Source organism: Stomoxys calcitrans, chromosome 1, assembly GCF_963082655.1.
Source record: "Stomoxys calcitrans chromosome 1, idStoCalc2.1, whole genome shotgun sequence".
Taxonomy (NCBI): Eukaryota; Metazoa; Arthropoda; class Insecta; order Diptera; family Muscidae; genus Stomoxys; species Stomoxys calcitrans.
This window is the reverse complement of record NC_081552.1, coordinates 77769636-77793693: the sequence shown is the minus strand read 5'-3', so window position 1 is coordinate 77793693 and position 24058 is coordinate 77769636. Positions and strand designations below refer to the sequence as shown.

General features: G+C 40.6%; 1 protein-coding gene across 2 annotated transcripts; it reads right to left on the bottom strand.

The window, feature by feature from the left end:
- Positions 1 to 994: 994 nt before the first annotated feature.
- On the bottom strand, positions 995 to 22322 carry LOC106094714 (adenosine kinase). 2 transcript variants are annotated; one of them, XM_013261954.2, is made up of 3 exons: positions 22180 to 22322; positions 5712 to 6195; positions 995 to 1665 (listed from the first exon to the last, which is right to left on the bottom strand). In XM_013261954.2, the coding sequence occupies exons 1-3, from the start codon at positions 22191 to 22193 to the stop codon at positions 1129 to 1131; spliced, it is 1035 nt and encodes a 344-aa protein (XP_013117408.1). In that variant the 5' UTR covers positions 22194 to 22322; the 3' UTR covers positions 995 to 1128. The 2 variants fall into 2 exon arrangements, with proteins under 2 accessions (XP_013117408.1, XP_013117407.1); XM_013261953.2 differs by lacking the exon at positions 22180 to 22322 and adding an exon at positions 6291 to 6630.
- Positions 22323 to 24058: the final 1736 nt, after the last annotated feature.

Genomic DNA, 24058 nt, shown 5'->3' with positions numbered 1-24058 from the left:
TGCAGATAAAGGCCAGAAGTTCTATGAGCGTGGAATACTAAATTTGCCAGGAAGATGGCAAAAGGTTATCGAACAAAATGGCAAGTATATATTTGATTAAAGTTCATTCTAAGTTTTATTAAAAATGTATTTACTTTCTTTTAAAAAATCCGCAATTACTTTTTAGGCAACCCAATAGAATATCAACCCTATCTCTAACGAGTTTTATTTGTGTGTGTTTTTAAGAACAATACACACACAAGCAACGACAAATGGCGCGAACTAGTAACATACTCAAAATCCGAGTTGCACTTATCACTGATTTTGACAGATTGTGCACTCAATATTTTGTTGTTGGGCAACAGCCATTACCTGTAAATAAATATATCTAGAAACTCAGTAACCTCTTTTGCGGAAAGTGTTCGAATTATCCTCGTCACCAATTTTTTATAGTGCATTTTCACACGCACGTGTGAAAAGTCGAAGCCAGTACTAGGCTTTACGTAAGAAAACGACTTGTTGCGCAGCGACTGTGATTGTGCTCTTTTTGGGCGTAGTGAAATGTAAATTTTCCCTAGATGACAAAACAAGTTATAGCGAAACGAACACTTTTCATCAATATTTTCCGCTTATTTTTTTGTATGGAGTTTTACCGCGAAAACCGAACCTTAATTCAAAACGGAAATGTACATTTTTGGAAAAAAAAGATATTTTTAGTACCATTTCAAAATTTGTATTTTCCATCCCTGGAGTGAAGTGGCTCCAACTACGGTTGCCAGACGCGTGTTATTTATTTAACCTAAACTATTCTGTCTCAGGTGCACATTACGATGATCTTGAGACAACCAAAATCCAAATCCCAATACAAAATCCAACAAATTTACAAAGGAAGTCTCAGGTAAATGCATTTTTTTTAATTACTTGTATAAAAATATAACAACAATTTCAATATCTATAGTCACATAAGGATTAAGGAAGAATATTTAAAGGAAGAATTGAAAATATTTTATATGTGTAAAAGAGCAAAACATCGATTTTTATTACATACTTAATTTTATACAAAAAGATCATCTATTTTAATTAAGTTGAAAACAGAATTAATTTCTGTTGGAGGGGTTTTGTTTGTACTTGGTTTTTTTTTAATTATTATCACTCTTCAAAAGTTGGTTTACCCTCAAAGGTACAACCGCTGCGTTGAATAATCTGTCCAGCTGCCCAAATACCACAGCGTATACACACATCGAGCGATTTCTTTTGAACGTATTGAGCCAAAAAGCCACCGACAAAAGCATCGCCAGCTCCATTAGTATCGACCATTTGTTCACGCGATAACTGGGGTACCTCGAACTCCGAAATTTTGCCATCTTTAAACAGAAGTACAGGCAAATGGCCTTGGGTAATGATAACAATGCGTTTACGTTGTGTATTCTCTTTAGGCAGAGCTACCATTTTACGGCCAATCTCTTTAATATCCTTAGTCTCCCAGCCTTGTTCATTGGCGAAAGTTTCAACCTCCTGTTCGTTTCCAAAGAGTATATCAACATATGGCAAGGCAGCCATCATGGGTTCCTTAAAGAATTGTGATAGGAATGGAGCGCTCAAATTCATAATGAACATACGATTATGGCTGTGTGCATGACGTGCAACCTCCATGATACTTGGTGGACTGACGGTAAGGAAGAAACCCTAGAAAAAAAAACAATGAAAATAAGATACTAGAATGTTAAACTTTAAATTCTATAGAGCTAAATGATGGTCCGCTGTGTAGAACAGAAAACATTTTTGCACCATACAGTTCAACAACAACAATGAATGTGTCTCGTTACATATTGTACTGTACCTCGGCAACAGCACACCTACAACAAAGGAAATCCCACTAAAACAGCCCTCATAACCACAAATGTTCAATAATAAGTAGATGTGTTTCCGACTCTTTCTAAATGCGCTAGGTGCAAATACACAAATAACAAAGAAACCTTGTTGGCCACGTGCAAAGCAATTGGCCGGTCTGCAGCGTCAGTGTAGTCTCGTTAGTTCTGTGACACGCAGTGGAATAATATTCAGATATATATTCTGCCAGAAAGCCATCCTTCAAACTGCGTCGGGCTACCTCCACAGTTCTCATGTGGACCACCGCCATCAGGAGACAAAGATCCTATCAGTGCGAAGACATAACTACAATACCTTTAAGGCTGTTACGGACAGACCATCCAAATCATCATCTTGTGGATAGGTATTCACCGCACAGAAGCATTAAGGTACATCTACGTGATCTAGAGTGTGAGATTCGGCGCTACAAGAGAGAACCGCTAGATCAAGTGGGTCTAGACAACATTCATGCAGACACGGTAGCAGATGCGGTAAATTGCTACCGGTTGAATGTAGTCCTTGGAGAACGATCGCCTCCAATTGCACCTGAAGAAATTTACCTCCCCCGGCAAACCAGAGTAGTTCTGGCTCAATTACGATCCGGCAAATACAGCCGCCTCAACTATTACAGAGCAAGGATTGATGCCGACGTGCAAGATTGATGTGACTAGGGACCACACGTCACCTGTTTAACTTACCAGCTGGTTTGTGCCGGAATTCAAAAGAACCCCGGTCTCTGGTTCTGCTCGGTTTGCCAGCACCGCCTCCATCATCGGTCGTTGTCGGTGAGGTGGAACCACTGCATGGAGTGGGTACATTTCTGATCTTGCTCTGGCCTTTCATCACTACGTGAGTATAGTAACACCGAATATCTTGCTTGCAATTGAATTGCAATGGTCTGAGAGGCAAGATCGACGAGATAGTGGATTTTATAAGTCGGAAGAACATATCAGTTGCAGCGATCCAGGAGACAAAGCTGACCAACACCTGCAGCTCCCACAGTTGTCACGCATACAATGTGCTACGTAAGGATCGCTAAAGGAATGGAGGTGGCGGATTGTCCTTCGTGATACACCATTCCGTGCAGTACAGATCCGCTAGTGACCCCTACAGGAAGTGCATGGGGATAGCTGTCAGATCCGACACTGTCGAGATAGAGCTATACAACGTGTACATACCGAAGGTTGGTAGCTTTGTCCCAATTAACGGCCAGGCTTACAAGCCCAACATAAGTGAGCTACTATCTGGCCATAATCGTCTGGTTCTAGGAGACTTTAGTGCGCATCACGTTTCATGATATTCTCCCCTGGGTAACGACCAGCGGGGCATAGCTTTGCGAGCAGATTGAAGGCTCCACGTTTTGCACTGTGAATGAGGATGCTCCCACAAGGATTACGAGGAGGTGTAGCAGCTTGACAGACATTTCCATTGCATCCCCTGACCTCCTGAGTGACGTTACCTGCCAAACTGTCAGTTCAGACCACCTCCCTATAATTCTCACCATCGACCGACTACCCGACTTTATAACCTAGTTCCAAACGTTTATCAATCAAACAAATGCCGATTGGGTTGGCTTCAGAGACCGCCGCTTCAGCGAACTGACACCACCCTCTAATGTTCTAGTTGCCAAGAGGAAATTCCGAGACGTCATTAACGCAGCAGCCGCTCGCTGTATACCAGCCGGTCGATTACCCCAAGTGCAGCCCAATTTCCCGACGCAGGCAGTGGTACTCGATGACAAGCGTGATGGGATTCGTTGCACGGACCCTACTAACCCCTGAATCAGCGAGCTGAATCTGGAAGTTAACAGGGTAGTCATTTGTGGCTGGAATACTTGGAGCAATGTAACTTAGGTACCCGTGGAAGCAAGCTGTGGTCTACTGTTATGTCACTCTCGAACCAGGAAGAAGGGATAAAAGGACCTCAGTCACTTTTGGCGACGTGTGCATGCCATCACCGCACACATTTGCCGTGGCTTCAATCAGCCCAGGCCATGTGATAGGGTGGCCTCGACCTATCGAAGGCATTCGACACGGTCAGCCATGCCAAACTCTTTGAGGATATCGCCAATACGTCCCTCCAGCCAGGTCTGAAACGCTGAGACGAGAATTATCTGTATGGTCACCAGTCATTTGTGGAATTTAGGGATAAGAAATCTAAACACTGTAGAGTGAAACAGGGAGTTCCCTAAGGCGGGGTGATATCTCCAGCATTGTTTAACCTCTACCTATCCTCCATTCCACCGCCTCCTTGATGACATCAGCAATAGGTTAAACATCTACCTCAACGTACTTGCCTCTTATTTCGTTGCAAAAAATTTGAAGATATCTGTCACCAAATCTTCAGCCGTATTGTTCACTTCATACACGCATTAGGTGCGTAGGGAGCTGAATGTGATGGTCGACGGAGTGACAATTCCGACCATCAAGTGTCCCAAAACACTTGGTATCACATTTGACAGCTCTTACAAATAAAGTCAAATGTAGAAACAGGGTCCTCAAGTCACTTGACGGCAGTACTTGGGATGCTGACTAAGAAACCTTGTTGACAACGTACAAAGCAATTGGGCGGTCTGTGGTAAGTTATGCAGCGCCAATGTTGTCCCTTCAGCTTTGTGACGCCGCAGTGGAATAATATACAGATCTGTTAGAATGCCGCCCTTCGAACTGCGACGGGCTATCTCCTCAGTTCTCATGTGGATCACCTACTGCGAAGACATAACTACATACTATCTAAGCAATAACATTTAGGCTGTTAGTGCAAAAAACCATCCAAATCATCATCTTGTGGATAGGTGTCCTCCGCCCAGAAGTCTTAAGGTAGATCTACGTAATCTAGAGTGTGAGGTTCAGCATTATAAGAGAGAACCTCTAGATCAAGCGAGTCTAAACAACATTCATGCAGACACGGAAGCAGATGCAGTAAATAGCTACCGGGTGAATGTAGTCCTTGGAGTACGACCACCTCCCGTTGCACCTGAAGAAATTGACCTCCCCCGGCAAACCAGAGTTGTTCTGGCTTAATTACGATCCGGCAGATACAGCCGCCTCAACTCCTACAGAGCAAGGATTGATGCCGACGTGCAAGATTTTTGTCCCGATTGTGACCAGCGACCACATATCACCTGTTTAACTACCCAGTCAGATCTACTCGTCTCAGAACCATATTCATCTGGACGCACCCCATATTAGTCGCAGAGTTCCTGGATCTAGATACTCAACAGAATCAAGCAGACGAAAGATAAAACACAACAAACTGCTACAACAACAAATGTGCGATAGCTCTTATACAAGACACGATAGCGCCTATACACGAAATGATAGCACCTTTACATAGATAATAGCATCTATGCAAGCCACGTTAAGGGTGTTTTGCTAATAGTTCCAGACTAGACGACTATATGTGATATGGGGTGTACTCCGAAGAACTAGGACTGGGCATATTGAAAAAGTTACCCGATCAAGCGCCGGTGTATCAAGCGGCGATCCTTGTAATTAAATATGTGGCGGAATGACTACGACATGTAAAAAATGCAGCCATTAAATTTCTGTATAACGTATTTCTATCGCATACCTCTCACTGAGATGGCTATACAGTTCACGATTCACCTGTTGTGGGTGCCGGGCCACAGAAATATACCAGAGAATTTTAGAGAAGATTAGTTGGGAAGACTAGAAACTTCCTCACAGATTCCAGGAGAACTGAAATCTGTACATATGCTTCTAGCGACATGTCTCACCGCTGTTCCTTAATGCTTAATGGGATGTTCATAGGAAATTTGCAACATAAATCCAGTTAGCGCTCATCCATTCGATTTGCGAATTGACAAAGAAAATATATTTCTTAATATCTTAAAGACTCACCGATATATAATAATAATCTGCAGCCTCCATCAATTTTTTATTCTCTGGTATTTGCAAATGCTCCAAAGTGAAGTTGTTGGCAGCCGCCAGATTAGCACACAACGAACGATGAGTTCCAGTAACCAAAACTGCACATGTACCCGTTGGGACTTCTTGATTATATTGGTATCTAACATTTAAGCCGTCTTTAGTTGCATTCTCTTCCAATATTTTGGCATAATTATCACTGCCAACACAGCCAAAGAATGTAGCCACTTTGGGTTTTTGTAAAATCCATTGGCATACACGCAAAGAATTTTGCACTGAACCCCCAGCAATATACTCGGCCTTGTACTTTTCGATAAGTTCCTTGTAGAGAGGCATGTGTTTCTCCTCGGCCAAAATGGCATCGTTCGGTTTCATGTCATATTTCTTAAGTAAATCATCGCCAACATTAGCTGAAATATCCAGCAAGGGATTGCCGCAACCCACCAAGACGCCTTCCCTAGGGAAAAGAAAAAGTAGCAAGGAAGGTTATGACGATGTGTGTACACTTTTCAAGTGGAAATTACTACACATGTAGCACTCTCATTTATTTACTTGAGCACATGCATATTTTTGAAATCAGAAAATGAAATTAGTTTCCGTACAGCGGCCACAAGCAACGTACGATTCCAAGTAAATTGTGAGACTAACATTGTCACAGATGGCTTTAGATGATACCCTTCAAAATCTATAGCTTGGAATAATAATTTGTTGTTGCCTTTGCTTTTGGCAGTAATAACAACAGTCACAAATAATCGCCCCAACGAAAAAAAAAAAGATTAGATTTTTTGTTGTGGTTTTTGTAGCAACACCAAATGTATAGTAAAAATAAAGAAGACAAAAACAACAAAACCTAAAAACCCATTTTCAACGTTATCAGTGATCTGTGACAAAATATACATATATTTTTAGAAATACTCCTTTTATCTGCTGTGTGTCGATGGGGATTTGTGTCGATGGGGAAAAGATCACTGCACTGATGTCATCAATGTACAATTAACATATGCCATGCTATATGTTTGATATAAACAAACCAAATAGAGTTTGACAGCCAAAATTGCAAGTGATGCCGTAATGTACAAGTAAGCTTTGCAATAAACTGTTCCCTGTGAATGCATGACTGGAGATAAGCTATTGACAAATACTGTGCATATGCGTGCAAATTAGGGATCCCAAGTTGGGATGAAAAGTCGAATTTTCGACTTCTATAAAAATAGCAAAAGTCGACTTTTCGACTTTATTTAAAAGTCAAATTTTGCAAAAAAACAAAATAGAAGTTACGAATTTTTGGTAAAAATTTTCTAAATAAGATACTTCTATTACCTACAAGTTTTTGCAAACTTTTGCCATCAAGATATGATCGTGTATTCTTTGTATTTTTACAAAGGGGAGGTGTTAAGAATATTTTTAAATGCAAAATTGGCGCACTTTTATGTCAAACTGCCGTCTTAAAGCCAATGTGGCTAATATTTTGTACTAAATTCCCAAAATTTCCACATTCCCGCTTATTTTTGTCCTTTTTTTGTATATGAATTAAAAGCTTGAAATGGTCTATATATCCTAGCCGACTTTCAACTAGTTTTTTTCTGAATGTTAAAACCCAAGAAGAACATCACATTTTATGGCAAATATGAGTAACGAACTTTTATTCTTTATCACTTCCTCTATAAAATATCTCTATTCTATCCGATTTTATGTATCCGGTATGTATGTTGTCGTCGTCACCATTAAACATGCAAAACAACGGAGTTTATCATTGCAAATTCCATCTAGACTTCGCTAAATTCCATGCAAAAATCTCTGTTTGTGAAATGTACCCTTATATAGGAGATACTTTAAAATATTGGTGGATTCGTCCATGGATTATACTTTCGCTATGCCGAGAAAAAGCGGCTTACAAAATTTTAGAGAAATTGGACCAAAAATATGGGTTTCAGAGCAAAAATACCAAAAATTGGAGGTACGTTAATATGTGACCTACACCTAAAGTTGGACCGATATGGACCATATTCGATATATTCGCATTTTATAGGCTTAAAATGTTTAATCTGTAGATCGATCTAATTGGGTAACTGCATCAAAACATGGACTGGGATGAGTATATTACTGTACTTTATTTTAATTGGCCAGTAGAGGAAATTTATTCCTCTAGCCGAACATAGAAAAGATGCCCAAGCGCATCGATCTTCTGCGCATCTTCTCCAATTTGATGTCGCTCTCCACTTGGTCATTCCATCCGAGTTGTGGTCTTTCCCTTTTGTGCTGGAGCTTCTTCATCCATTCTGATAACATGACCTAGCCAATGCAAACGTTGTATTTTGATGGGTTTAACTATTCTATCGTCGTCATAAAGCTCGTGGTTCATACGACGCCCACTATATTATAACAATGAAAAGATATAGTCCTATACAATCCATACTCGAACATAAGGAATAAAAAAATACATTTGTGCGAAAACTAAGCTTCCATAAACATAAAACTATGAAGATGAATCTTAAACTTATAATGACGTAATCCCAAAATTTGGCTTGGATATGCACAAACTTTAGCACAAGTTATTTATGGCAAGGAGTAAACCAAAGATCAATGAATCGTAAAGTTGGAAACAGTTCTTACCTAGCAGCAACATAAACAAAGCCAAACTTGTCTCTGTGCAGCTTTTTTGACTATTCGACTTCAAAATCGATAATTCGACTTTTTAGTCATTGAAAGTAGACTTTGAATTTTTAAACTAAAAGTCGACTAATCGATTAGTCGAAAGTCGACTTTGGGGTCTGTAGTGCAAATTGATAACTCTACCGAAATATTCTAAGTTGGATTTACTAGGCTTGGCAATTTTTCTACTCAAGTGTTGGGGTTCGCTAAGAACACCTACAAAAAAAATCTTTTTTTTGTACAAAATAAACCTTTTGCCCTCCAAGATTTTAAAAACTACTTTTTTGACAAAATTTTGCCATTTATTGCCTCTTGTTGTTGTAACCACATTTTCATGTGGAGGTTGCGATTCTCGTCAAGCTCCTGTGTGAGAAAACTCGTTCCGGTCCAAAGGACCGATCACCGCGGGAACAAGGTTGCCATTGGTTATTTAAAGGCGCCAATAGCTCGCCTTGGCATATCGAGCATCATAGGTACTCAATATTTGTGCAAGAGCCGGTGCCGCCCGGTCTCTCACTGAGACTCTCCGCTCGATACCGCTGATTGTCCGCGACTGCCGTTACAGCTACTCCGTATGGAGCATTCCACTATCCGCAACATGTGGACGCGCCCTGTAGCTCCCAGCTAAATCGGACCTCAATGTTCCAGCATATGTGGTGCTCACAGCTATCACGTGCCGGGCCTCTCTAATGGTTTTATAAACCAAAAGGGTTGGTTACGCTAATGTTGAGAGGCTATCATCAATACGCACTGTGGGCGAAATGATCGATATAGCGGCTCAAAACTTGTGGCCCTCAGGGTATTTTTTGATTGTTTTGCTAAAATGTTATTTTGGTTGTGAATAAGGTAAGCTACAATAAAAACCAAAACATGATATTTAAATGTTTTTTTTTTGTATTTTTGATTTTTTTGTGAATTTCTTTAATTTTTCATATTTTAAAATTTGTTTTTATACATACACCTCGAAATACTGATCTGCGACCCTATAAAGTGATTGATCGTCTTGATATTACAAGTCGGTCTATCCGTGTCCTTCCGTCCGTTCATCTGTCTGCCGAAAAACCGATTGAGGTCGAACGAATAATGCTAGCACCTTGCAACTTTGCAAAGATGATTCTTATCGATGTAGGTTGTTGTAACAGTTTGTTGCATTCTATCTTTCGGTCCGTGGTCACAATCGAGACAATCATCTTGGATGCCGGCATCAATCCTTGCTCTGTATGAGTTAAGGCGGCTGCATCTGCCGAATCTTAATGAGCCAGAACCACTCCTGTTAGCCGCGAGAGGTCAATTTCTTAAGCTGCAATGGGAAGCGGTCGTTCTCCAAGGACTACATTCACCCGGTAGCTATGCACCACATCTGCTACCGTGTCTGCATGAATGTAGTTAAGACCCGCTTGATCTCTTGTAGCGCTGGATCATGTAGATTCACCTTAAAGCTTCTGGGCGGGAACCTATCCACAAGATGATATTTTGAATGGTCCCTGCGTTAACAGCCTAGAAGGTATTTCTTAGACAGCTTGTAATTATGTCTTCGCACTGATAGAATATTTGTCCACGGTGGTCCACGTGAAAACTAAGGAGGCAGCTAATCGCATTTTGAAGAGCGGCATTCTGACAGATTTAAATTTTATTCCACTGCGTGTCACATAGCTGACGGGACCGCACTGGCGCTGCATAACTTACCACAGAACGCCCAATTGTTTTGTACGTTGTCAACAAGGTGTCTGCACCCCAAGTGCTGCCGGCAAGTGACTTGAGGACCTTGTTTCTACATTTGACTTTATCGCAAATTGCTGTGGCATGTGGGGAGAATGTGTAAGAGCTGTCGAATGTGACGCCAAGTATTTTGGGATACTTTATGGTGGGAATCATTTCTCCATCGTCAATCACATTCAGCTCGGATATCACCTCACGCGTATTTGTAGTGAACAATGTGGCTGAAGATTCGGTGGCAGATATCTTCAGATTTCTTGCAGCGAAATATGAGCCAAGTTCGTTGAGGTAGACGTTGGGTGGAGGGCCTGATGCAATGATCGTACAATCGTCCGCATATGATACGATCTCTATGACGTCTGGAGGGGGTAGAAAGGAGGATAGGTAGAGGTTAAACAGTGCCGGAGATATCAGCCCGCCTTGGGAAACTCCTTATTGTACTCCACGGTACTTCGACTTCTTATCCCTAAGTTCCACAAATGACGGGCGACCACACAGATAATTCGCAACCCATAATTTCAGGCCTAGCGGACCAACACGTCCCTAGTGTTGGTGATGTCCTCAAATAGTTTGACATCGAATCGTTTGACGTATCGAATGCCTTCGAAAGGTCGAGTGCCACGAGGACTGTCCTATCACATGGCCTGGGCGAATTAAAGCCACGGAAAATGTGTGCTTTGATGGCATGCAAAGCAGTCTTCGAAATCAAAGTTGATGCTCGGCGAATGGAAATTCTCCTACGAGGCTCGGGAGGAATAATGCCCCAAGCATCTTTGCTAGTGGTGAGAGAAGGTAGACCGATCTGTACGACTCCCCCAAACTTGGGTGCTTTCCAGGCTTCAGTAGCGGGATCACTCTGCCCATTTTTCACACACCGGGAATCATAAGGGGGTTCAAAGACAGGTTGAGGACAGTAGTAAGGTACTCAACTCAGAGTAAATCCAGATTCTTCACCATCAAAGTAGAGATTCTGTCGAGGTTCAACGCTTTGGATGATTTGGCGCTACGGATTATATAACTTATAATAACTTCGTCCACTATAAATTGTGATGGCTGTCCATCGGCTCGCAGACCACAGATACAACGAATGGCTCTCCTCCTTGCCCTGTCACTCTCGGGATGCACAATAAATTGACGGTTGAATAACCTGGCGCAGCTCTTCGGGTCGGTCACAGTTAAATATCTTAAATCGTTGCGCACGTGAAAACCCTAAAAACATACATTATTTTGATACCTTTATTTTTTGTTGATCTTTTTTTTCTCATAATTTTTTTTTTTGTGGCTACCACACACCACAGTGATAACTACCAAACCAATGGATGTACAACTTATTTATTAGTTGACAACCGGGGGTGATTTTATTTATTAATAAAATCACCATTTGGATTTAATTTAAAAAATTTGGTCGAAAGATTAACCGGACTGCAGTTTCTGGGATTCCATCCCTTATTCAGCAACATTCTTCGACGAATTACCCAGTCAATCATCAATATTATGAGCTTAGACAAAAAAAGTCTAAATGAGAAAAACACTATTGCTCACAAGTTCGAAGAAAGCTGTCAGGAACAATTTTGAAAACATTTTTGATTTTCAGTGCAGCTGTATGAAAGTCAAAAATGTATTCAAAATTGTTACTGACCACATAGACATCCATTCTCAAGTTAATGGTGTTCTACGAAGCTTGTACTCAGGAGCTTTTTACTACAATCTTCAGAAATTGAAACGGCTTATGAAAACTGTGGGGAGATTTGCTTACTTTTTTGGGGACTTTCTTTCCCATTATTTTGATCTACGTAATACAACGCTTTTCTACAAGTTCGTTAAAGAGGGAACGCAAGTGTCACTATGCAGATTTAACTTTTCACGCCCGAGTAGAAGTGCTCATATCATGTTGGCCCGGCCCGTATTTTCAAGTCTATATTTCAGATATCGCTTACAGTAAGTGTGGATAGATATTAGAATTTATAATAAGCAGAGCTAAGGATATTTTCACACACTAACATGTAATGTTTTTCGCCTTAAACTTATTGGGGTTTTTCATCTGCTTCACCATAGTTGCTTGCTTGTTTCGTTTTTGTGTTCCTATTTGAAAACTTCTCCTCAAAGAGGGGTTTCGCCTTTAACTAACTCGTTTTTTCCTTCTGCTTCACCATAATTGTTTGCTTGTGCCGCTTTTTATGTTTCTATTTAAACACTTCTCCTGCACTGCGGCATATCGCTCGGGCTCGGCTATAAAAAGCAAGTCACTTGTCGTAATTGAGCTTAAAACTTCAATCGGCACTCATTGGTATGTAAAAGATTACCCTTGTTCCTTTAATGGAATGTTCACAGGCAAATTTGCATTTTGCAACTAAATTATATGTATATACAAGTTTTTCTATTTGGAAATGTGCTCTAAGTAATCAGTTTTGGTCGTGAAGGCCTTTGTATTACTTTATAAATAATTGATAATGCAAAATCCGTAAACTGCCGAATATTGGTAGATATGAAGGCAACTGTGGCGCAGAGGTAAGCATGTCCGCCTATGAAGCTGAATAACTGGCGGTAGTTATTCCCTTACTAATAATGGTGACTTTTGTGAGGTATTCCGAGATTAAACTTCTTTACGAAAAGGTGTCTCTAACGGGCACGACGTCCCTTATTATTGAACTTAAACTTGAATGACAGCCCTCACTCCCCTGTTCCTTAATGAAATCTTCATGGGCAAATTTAAATATTACGCACAAACTACTTCAAACATTTTGCAATAAACAAAAAAATATTGCACTTGATCTTATAATAATAGTAATTAGCTCTTTTATTTATATAGAGTTATAGTTTTTAATATGTTTTCGGGTTTCATTGTAAATTTCTTATTTACATGTTTATTTTCACCTCAACTGTCAGAGTATTAGGCCTACTACCAATTCTGTAAAATTTGATGAACTGAAATCTCTGCTATCCGATCCCAAATTTGATGTTTTTGGTTTTTTTTTTTTAAACCTGACTTAAAATAGTTGTTTCCAGTAAAGCTATTAGTATTCCGAGCTACAAATTTTACAGAAACGATCGCGAGAATATGTGGTGTAGTAGGAGTATATGTTTCCAATTCATTCAAACATAAGGTACTTTTTCGAGCTATAGCTTTGGGCACCAGCGAATCTCTTTTCCTTGAGTTGAGTTCTGTGTCTTTTGAGCAACTGCACCACAACTTAGTTTTGAATTAATCCAACGTTATTGTTGTTGGCGATTTTAATTGTGGTTTGTTCAATGTATCAAGGTCTACCTTCTTGCAATCCTCGTGTACTAGACTTGCTTTGTCTATTGTGCACAATTCCAGGCCGACTCACTACAGTGTTGCCCATGGGACGACATCTCTGATCGATTTTATGCTGGATTGGTGATAGCTCAGTAATTTTCCGTCTTAGTCAGGTTCAGTGTCCATCAATTTCCCACCATGCAATGATTCTTAGTTCATTTGTGAGGAATTAATAGTTTCGTGACTATGAAACATTGACTGAGGCGGTATTTTACAATGATTGTCTACCTTCGGTAGTTCTTCCTTCTTCTATAGTTCTGACGCCGACGATTTAAATACGAGTACCGCTTTGCTCTTTGAAACTCTATTCTCGTTTGTACCTGCTGTTAGGCGAAGATTTCGAAGCTTTGGTGACAATTGGATGAAATGTAGAAAGATTGTAGATGCTCAATTCCCCAGGGACTTATCATTTACGGCTTTCCAGACAATACTCCAGAGAATTGGAGAATATTAATTAGTTTTATTCGACCTTTAAGTGCTAATAGTTTTAATTAATTTTTTATGAATAATTGCTCGATGTTGTTTGTGTAGCAGTGTGTTAAGCTCGAGATCAATGTTGTTTGTTTTTTATTTATTTATTTAACAATAGCAAAACAGCATTTTATTTGCAATATTAATATACAATATAAAATGCGGTGTTTGTAAGACGTTTTATTAATGTAACTCTTGTTTGCCAACTTCTTGCGAACCAAAGGAAGGCGAAATATTGTTAAAATAAATAAATAATAAACAACAATAACATACTGGATAATTATGGTGATTGTAACAGAAACTCAGGTGCTGATATCCACCCATTCCTTGATTTAGAAGAGGCGTTTTCTTTAAGCTGTATTAATGTTGACTATGTTGTAATGGCTTTGGGAACAATTAAGGCTATGTCGGTGTTGGTGTTGATGGTATCCCTATCAAATTTTTAAGACTTTTGTTGCCGTATACTTCTGACTTAATTCTCCATTTATTTAATTCTGTTTTAATGACTTCAGAGCTTCCTTCCATCTGGAAAACTGCGCGTGTGGTGCCATACCTAAATCAACTGTTATTCCCAGTCCGGCGGACTTAAAGCCGATCTCAATTGTTCCAGTTCTTTCCATAGCCATATTGACATAGTTAATTCTCGGGTTTTAAGGTATTCTGCGTAGATTGTACTCTGCTGTTATTCACATTCCATTATGGGTAAAAACTAGACTTGCTCACGCCTTTTTAATGCCACAGATTCTGTACGGATTGGAAGTAGTATCAGGAACTTTGGACTACAATCTTCAAAAATTGAAGTGAATTATGAATATGGTGGTTAGATTTGTGTAAAATGTTCGTGTTTGCGATCATATTTCGAAGAACTTAAGACTTTCTGGGCACTTCCTTTCACTGTTATATTGATCTACGCAGTACTACATTTTCCTACATGTTTGGTGAAAGTGGAGTGTCAGTGCCATTATGTAGATATTTTAATTTTTCTCGCTCAAGTAGAAGTTCTTATATCTTGTTGGCCCGTATATTCAGGTCTATATTTGAGAGATCATTGCAATCGGTATGGCGAGGTGTTGTAATTTATTACCAGCTGAGCTACGAATCTTTTCACACTCTAATAATGTTTTTGTCTTAAACTTCTAGACTTTTTTCTTCTGATTCCACTTAATAGACTTTTTGGATTTCTTTTTTTTTTGCAATGCTAACCGCGTAAGGATTTTTTTAACTTTTTAATTTGTGATTGAGTGCGTAGTGAAGACTGGGGAGCCAATTGATTTTTCGTATATGAATTTGAATATGTATAAAGTTTATATATACATGAAGGTATAAGTTTTCTATTTGAGGATGAATTCTTAGTAATACGTAGTTGTTGTTGTTGTTGTAGCAGTTTATTGTGTACTATCTTTCGTCTGCTTGATTCTGTTGAGTGTCAAGACCCAGGAACTCCGCGACTAAGATGGGATGCGTCCACAGGGATCTGGGTCTGAGTCGAGTGGGTCTGGCCGGGCAGTTAAACAATCGGGACATACATCTTGCACGTCGGCATCAATCCTAGCTCTGTGGGAATTGAGGCGGCTGCATCTGCCGGAACGTAATTGAGCCAGAACCACTCTGGTTTGCCGGGGGAGGTCGATTTCTTCGGGTGCAATGGGTGGCGGTCGTTCTCCAAGGACTACATTCACCCGGTAGCTAATTAACGCGTCTGCTACCGTGTCTGCATGAATGTTGTTCAGACCCGCTTGATATGCCGCTTGATCTAGAGGTTCTCTCTTGTAGCGCTGGACATCACGCTCTAGATCGTGTAGATCAACCTTAAGGCTTCTGGGCGGTGGGTATCTATCCACAAGATGATGATTTGGATGATTTCTGCGATAACAGCCCAAAAGGTATTGCTTAGACAGCATGTAGTTATGTCTTCGCACTGGTAGGATCTTTGTCTTCTGATGGAGGTGGTCCACATGAGAACTAAGGAGACAGCCCGTCGCAGTTCGGAGGGCGGCATTCTGACAGATCTGAATATTATTCCACTGCGTGTCACAAAGTTGACGTGACCACACTGGCGCTGCATAACTTACCACAGACCGGCCAATTGCTTTGTACGTGGTCAACAAGGTTTCTTTGTCTGCACCCCAAGTGCTGCCAGCGAGTGACTTGAGGACCTTGTTTCTACTTTTGACTTTATTGCAGATTGCTGTGGCATGTGGGGAGAAAGTGTAGGAGCTGTCAAATGTGACGCCAAGTATTTTGGGACACTTGATGGTCGGAATCATTTCTCCATCGACCATCACAGTCAGCTCAGAATTCACCTCACGCGTATTTGTAGTGAACAGTGTGGCTGAAGATTTGGTGGCGGATATCTTCAGATTTCTTGCAGCGAAATATGAGGCATGCTCGTTGTGGTAGACGTTCAACCTATCGCAGATGTCATCAATGGGTGGGGGGCCTGATGCCATGATCGTACAGTCGTCCGCATATGATACGATCTCTATGCCGTCTGGAGGAGGTGGGATGGAGGATAGGTAGAGGTTAAACAGAGCCGGAGATATCACTCCACCTTGGGGAACTCCCTGTTTCACTCTACGGTGTTTTGACTTCTTATCCCTGAATTCCACAAGTGACTGGCGGCCACACAGATAATTCGCGACCCAACGTTTCAAGCCTGGCTGGAGGGACGTGTTGGCGATGTCCTCAAATAATTTGGCATGGCTGACCGTGTCGAATGCCTTCGATAGGTCCAGTGCCACGAGGACCGTCCTATCACATGGCCTGGGTTGATTGAAGCCACGGCAAATGTGTGTGGTGATGGCATGCAAAGCTGTTGTTGTGCTGTGCAGTCTCCGAAATCCGTGTTGATGCTCGGCGAAAGGAAATTCTCCTACGAGGCTCGGGAGGAGTAATGCCTCAAGCGTGTGTGTGTGTGTTGTAGCAGTGTGTTGTTCACTGAGGCGGCACCCCTTGCCAATGGAGAATTCCATCGGGTCAATCCGGTGCGTACAACCGGCTACCATGGGATTGGTGTTGTGTTGTTAGCGACTGGTGAGAGAAGGGAGATCGGTCTGTACGACTCCCCCAAACTCGGGTCTTTACCAGACTTCAGTAGCGGGATCACTCTGCCCATTTTCCAGACATCGGGAACTATAAGAGTGTTCAATGACAGGTTAAGGACAGTGGTCAGGTACTCAACTCCAGGTAAATCCAGATTCTTCAGCATCAATGTAGAGATTCAGTCGGGGCCCAACGCCTTGGAAGATTTGGCGCCACGGATGACATTCGTAACTTCGCCCACGGTAAATTGTGATGACTGTTCATCGGCTCGGAGACCACGAATACGGCGAATGGCTCTCCTCCCTGCCCTGTCTCTCTCGGGATGCACAATAAATTGACGGTTGAACAACCTGGCGCATCTCTTCGGATCAGTCACGGTTATCTCGCCAAAAGTGACTGAGGTCCTGTCGTCCCGTCTACCGGGGTTCGAGAGAGACTTAACAGTGGCCCACAGTTTGCCTGCACCGGTGCCTAAGTTACATTGCTCCAAGTGTTCCAGCCACAAATTCCGCTTATGTTCGTTGACTACCCTGTTTATTTCCAGATTCAGCTCGCTGATTCTGGGGTTAGCGGGGTCCATAGCACGAATCCCATCACGCTCGTCTGCGAGTACCACTGTTTGCGCCGGGAAATTGGGTCGCACTTGCGGTATTCGACCGGCTGGTATAAAGCGAGCGGCTGCTGCGTTGATGATGTCTCGGAATTTCCTCTCGGCCACAAGCACATCAGAGGGGGGTGGCAGTTCATTGAAGCGGCGATTGGTATACTCTCTGAAGCCAGTCCAATTGGCCTTCTTGTAATTGATGAACGTCCGGCGCTCAGAGGTTATGAAGTCGGGTGGTCGGTCGATGGTGAGGATTATGGGGAGGTGGTCTGACCCCAAAGAGATGACGGCTTGCCAGGATACGTCACTCAGGAGATCAGGGGATGCGATTGAGATGTCTGGCGAGCTGCTGCACCTCCTCGTAATCCTAGTGGGGGCATCCTCATTCACCGTGCAAAACGTGGAGCTATCTATCTGCTCTGCCAAAGCTATGCCACGCTGGTCGTTACCTAGGGGAGAATGCCATGACGAGTGATGTGCATTAAAATCCCCCAGAACCAGACGACTATGGCCAGATAGCAACCCACTTATGTCGGGGCTGTAGGCCTGGCCATTAATCGGGACACAGCTACCAACCGGCGGTATATACACGTTGTATATCTCTATCTCGGCAGTACCAGACCTGACTGCTACCCCCATACATTCCATGTATGGGTCACTAGCGTCAAGCGCAGGCGAGATAGGTCTATACTGCACGGAATGGTGTATAACGAAGGCCAATCCCCCACCTCCATTCCTTGAGCGATCCTTACGTAGCACATTGTAGCCGTGACAACTGTGCAAGCTGCAGGTGTTAGTCAGCTTTGTCTCCTGGATCGCTGCGACCGATATGCTCTTCCGACTTATAAAATCTACAATCTCATCAATCTTGCCTCGCAGTCCATTGCAGTTTAACTGCAAGAACGATACATTTCCCGACACTGGCCTGGCAATAGTAGGGCTAGGGTGCTGTCGTTGCATAAATTGCCGTACGGGAGAGGTCGGGGGGGGTCACATAAACCGACGACGAGGACGCCGAAGGCGACGACGGCGACGCTTGTGACCCACTGCTGGCTATGTTCGCACAGCACCTAGCGACATAGCCAGTATGACTATACTCCCGTAGCGAAGTTAGGCCAGAGCAAGAACGGAAATGTACCCACTCCAAGCACCGGTTACACCTCACCGACACTGACCGATGATGAAGGCGGTTCTGGCAAACGGAACAGAACCAGGGTCCGGGGTTCTTCTCAATCCCGGCACGGACCAGAAGCATACGGAGAAGGCACTCCGGGATGTGCCTCTCCATGACGAAAAAAGACGAACACGTACACTGAGGCGGCAGCCCTTGCCGATGAAGATTCCATCGGGTCAATCCGGTGCGTACAACCGGCTGCCATGGGATTGGTAATACGTAGTTGGTCACTAGGGCTTTTGTATTACTATCAGAAGTAAATAAAATAAATAAAGGGTTATTTTTTAACTAATATCTTTTGGCAACACTGGTTTAAACAGCTCACGCATGTTTCGTGTTTTGTTTCACTGTCAAGCATCTCCAGTTTGGTCAATAATTTATCCATGAGTCTTCTTAAAAACGAACAACGCTTGCAAATTATTGGTTTTTATTATCAAATGCGTGCTCTATTAAGAAAGTTCATCGCGCGCTTCTTCCATTGAGCGACGAAGCTCAATTTTGGCTCAATGGATACGTAAATAAGCAGAGTTGTCGATTTTGGAGTGAAGATCAGCTACCGATGCATCCAGAAAAAGCCCGTTTGGTGCGGTTTACGGGCTTGTGGCATCATTAGACCGTACTTCTTCAAAGATGAGGCGAATCGTAACTTAACTGTGAATGGTGAGCGCTACCGTGAGATGATATCCAACTTTTTTCCCCCAAAATACAAGATCTTGACTTGCATGACATGTGGTTTCAACAAGACGGTACCTCATGCCACACAGCACGCGTTACAACGGACTTATTGAGAGGCGAGTTCGGTGAACATTTTAGCTGTGTTCAGGAACTCAAAAATTTGTGCAAATTTGCACATTTGCCAGCAGAAGAGGGCGCGAGAGAGCAAATTTGACAGTTGAAAAATAGATAACCTCTAAATTTCTACTGGGGCTTTTTTTACCAGCAGAAATTTACAACTTTGAACAGATGATTTTATTTTATGAAAAGCAGCTTCTACATGAAAATGCAAAAGCTAACACCAAAATGGATCAAAAAGTCAGAGGTAAGTAAAAAATAAAAATATTGTTTAGTGGTAATTATTAAATTTGTTTTAGTTTTATTTACTTTTAATGAAGATTCAAGGCAGCAGCCAGTGTTCAGGTACAGAAAACTCGCCAAATGAAGTTGCAATGTTATCTCAAGTCGGTTGTTCTACATTATTTGCGGAATTATTTGGAACACCTTGAAAAATTGTAGCACTGTATCGTTCCAGATACCAAGAAAAGAGCAATTATCGGTTTCTTAGGTTTTTTGGTGATTTCATCCTCATAGAAGAGCTACGATAAAATCAACACCGTTCCTTTGAATTTGTTAAGAAAGGAAGATGGGGACATGGGATTGATTGGGTCTGGCTGGGCAGTTAAAAGTGACGCACAGTGGGATTGGAAAAAATGATTGCAAATAAGTCTGCCAATTATAAACGGATACAGATAGAAAACTCCCTTAGCCTCACACCAATAATCGCAGCAATATGTTTAGCCACAATATCCATAGGTGGTTAGTCCAAGGTTTCTTTATCAGCACAGCAAATGCTGCCGACTAGGGACTTGAGATCCTTGTTTCTACTTTTGTGTAAGGTGATGGCATATAAAGCAGTGGAAGTCCTATGAAGCCTTCGAAATGCATGCTGATGCTTGTCGAAGGGAAATTATCCAACGGGAGGAGTAGTCTGCACGACTCCCCCTTGCTCGTGTTCTTTCCAGGTTTCAGTAGCGGGATCACACTGTCCTTCTTCCAAATATCGGGTATTATAACAGTGTTCAGACAGGCTGAGGACAGTTGTAAGGTCCTCGACTCCAGGCAGATCCAGATTCTTCAGCATCAGTGTAGAGATTCCGTCTGGGAATAGCGCCTTGCGCGACTTGACGCCACGTATGACATTCGTAGCTTCGTGCACGGATACGACGAATGGCTCTCCTTCTAGTCTTGCCACTCTCGGGTCAATAAATTCACGTTTATCTAAGGAAAATACCTCACAAGTATCGCCGGCATTTTTTTATGGTTTCCTAAGCAAGCGAATAAAATTTAACTAAAACAAAAATCAGCTGTTCTGCAAATTTTTTGACTGTAAATTTCCTGCAAATTTTTACTGGAAAAGTACGTGAAAAGATTTTTTTTCACGTTCGGGACCGGTTAAATGGCCGCCTATATCATGCGATTAATACTTTTAGACTATGTTTTGTGGGGCTATGCTTTAATTGACGCATTGGAAGACAACATTGAAGCATTTTTTCGTGAGATACCGGCTGAAATGTTGGAAAGAGTATGCCAAAATTGGACTAAGGGGGTGGGCCATTTGAGGCGCAGTCACGGTCATCATTTGCATAACATAATCTTTAAACATTACATTATATCGTCCGTACTATCCGTCCGTACTAATATTTCATGGATTTTTTTTTTCATTTCAATGCGTGTTTTTTTTGAAAAACTTTCCTATAGCTCTTAAAAAATCACCCTTTCAAATAAATAGATATTCTCCAACTAAGCTAGTAATTTGTAATGACACTTCGTTAAACATATTATTATCTACAAATCACTTTGCATTGTATGTCTGTAGACAAGTTTATTATTGCTTTTCAATCATACATGCAAACAATTCATATTTCACACATGTACAATCAATCATATTGACAGTAATGATATAAATAATACTAAACCATATTTGAACTTGTACTTGTGTTTAAATATTTCGTTGTTTAAACAAACAAGTACAGTTACGTACATAGGGTTTAAGTTTAGATGAGTCTAACAATGGGTTTTATAAAAAAAGTTAGTTACTCAAGTTAGCTAAGCTAAGCTTAGTGTACCATGCATTGCGTATCAAATGTTTACAGAATCGTGAAAAAAAGGTTTGATTTCAAAGTTTTAGGTTCTAGGGGGAAGCCAACTAATCACTCCTGAAGCATATAATACTATAATACATATTAAACTTTAGAAATAACTTTTTTCGAAGCGAATAAAATGTAACATCAACACAAACTCTGCATGCAAATGAAAATATTCCTACGAAAATTCCTTTAAAGCACAGAGAAGTGGCTTCTATATTCTATATATCTATCAATTAGTGTTGTCCATATTAATTTTTAACCCAGGCATAAGACGCTTTTCTCTCTTTTATTATTTATTAGTTTCTAATGAATTAACGGACTTAGGATTCGTGTTTCTAGGATCAACCCATATCTACACACCAATTTTTAGGGAGATCGGAGATGCGCCTTGCATTTTTACCCCATACATTTGTATCGGTATACCAATTAAATAATCTTATAACTGCCAACTTCAGCAAGTTTGTCATTCACAATAGTTTTTCATAAAACTTCACTAGCTCAGTCAGATGAACTTAACCAGCTTAGGTTCAGCTGCGTTATTAGAATAATTCGTCTTTTCACGCATTCACGGAAATAACAAATGATTATTACAACACTCATTTTGATCATCCATACATTACCTTAAATTCTCCATATTATGAAATGTAATACTAAAAAACTTTCTTTCAGTAAGAAAGCAATTTTCAACTTTCCTTTAAAACAATGAAAATTACTAAACTTCTTAAGTATTAAGGCCGTCACAGCTCACAGTAAAACTTGACATAAATAAACCAACCATCTGTTGCAACACGTTGTGGTGTTATGTTTGTATTGTTGTTGCTTTTTTTCAATGAAGGTAACGATTTATCGATAACATGGGCCATAAAAAGAAGTTCACATTCAATGATGTTTTGTTCAAACAATCCGAATATACAACAACGGATTTATTTGCCGTGTTTATTTTATACGCCTTTTATACGGCACATCACGATCGTACTCATCGTATGTACGTGTTGATTAAACCCCGTTTACACTGCACATTAAATCCGGATTTAATGGCTCCATCATCTGTTTTACCTTTATAAAATCAGCTGACGAGAGCCTTAAATCCGGATTTAATCAGCAATGTAAACGGGATTTTAGAGCTTTCGCCAAAAAGGGTACTTTGATTTAATTTTACTTTATTTAAGTTTTCATACTTTTTCTCTTTTTATAACTTTATTTTAGATAAAATGTGTTTTTCAATATCTGTCAAGTAATGATTACACATTTCTGTGTAAAGCCTAGTACTAACTTAGACTTTTCACACGAACAACTGTCAATGCGCACTATAAAAAATGGTGACGAGGATAATGCGAACACTTTCCGTAGAAGTGGTACTGAGTTCTATGAGCAAAATAATAGCGACATGTCGCTGCATCAGGATAAATTTCGCACAATTTCAATTGCACATATAATTAAATGCTAACGAAATGGGTCGCATCAACTCTGCTTCAATCCTGTTAGCTTTGTTGCATGACATAATTACGAGGTAGTGTACCGTAGACAGCTGAGTAAATTTTTTTTTCGCGAAGTGCACTTTCTGTCAACGAGTTTTGATTGTGTGTGAGTTAAAGTTAAAAACCATAAGACAATAAACAGAGAAAAATGACGCGAACTAGTAACATACTAAAAATCAGAGTCGCATTAATCACTGATTTTGACAGATAGTACACTTAATATTTTGTTGTTGGGCAACTGCCACTACTTGCAAATGAATATATCTTGTTTTGTTGTGTGTTGTTATATGACTTTTGTTTGTGTTCTAACAAAGAAAATAATCCGTCGGATTTCGCTGTAATTTAATAGGCATTTTCGCTGTGAATGAAGTCAATACTAGGCTTAAACGGTAATCGATAGACGCCAATCATCGAAAAAATCAAATGATATAGATTGTTCAGCCATGACCCAGTTGTCCAGCCACACAAAAAATATAGTCCTAAATTTGAACGATTAAATATGGTATTGACTTATAAAAAATTTTTCAAACAAGGTTTTAATTGCTGTATTTATTTTTGACATTAAAATCCGATTGTTTTTTTATCAAGGCAAGGATTGGTAAAGAAGACATTCGTTGAACATATTTTTAATTGTACGAATTTAATTGTTATTTAAAAATACAAATTGTGAGTATCGATTTCTGTGTTCTGTTGTGTCCTCTTTCACACATATGTAATATGAAGAAGTGCGAATGAACCAAATAAATGTCTAGTTTCTATCATAGACAGACACATAGGTGGCGTTGGTAGACAAAAAAATATCAAGAAGAAATCGAAAGTGTGGATTTAATTTATCCCTCAATAAAAAAATGTATTAAATAATAATTTTAAGTAAAAACAATATATTTTTAAAACTGTTACAGATGGTATCCACGACAATGAAGAGAGGTTCATAAAGGAAAGGCAATTTTTCTTCTTTCTTTTAGAAAATATAAATTAAAAAATAAATATTTTAAATCAATATATTACATGTTTTACCAGC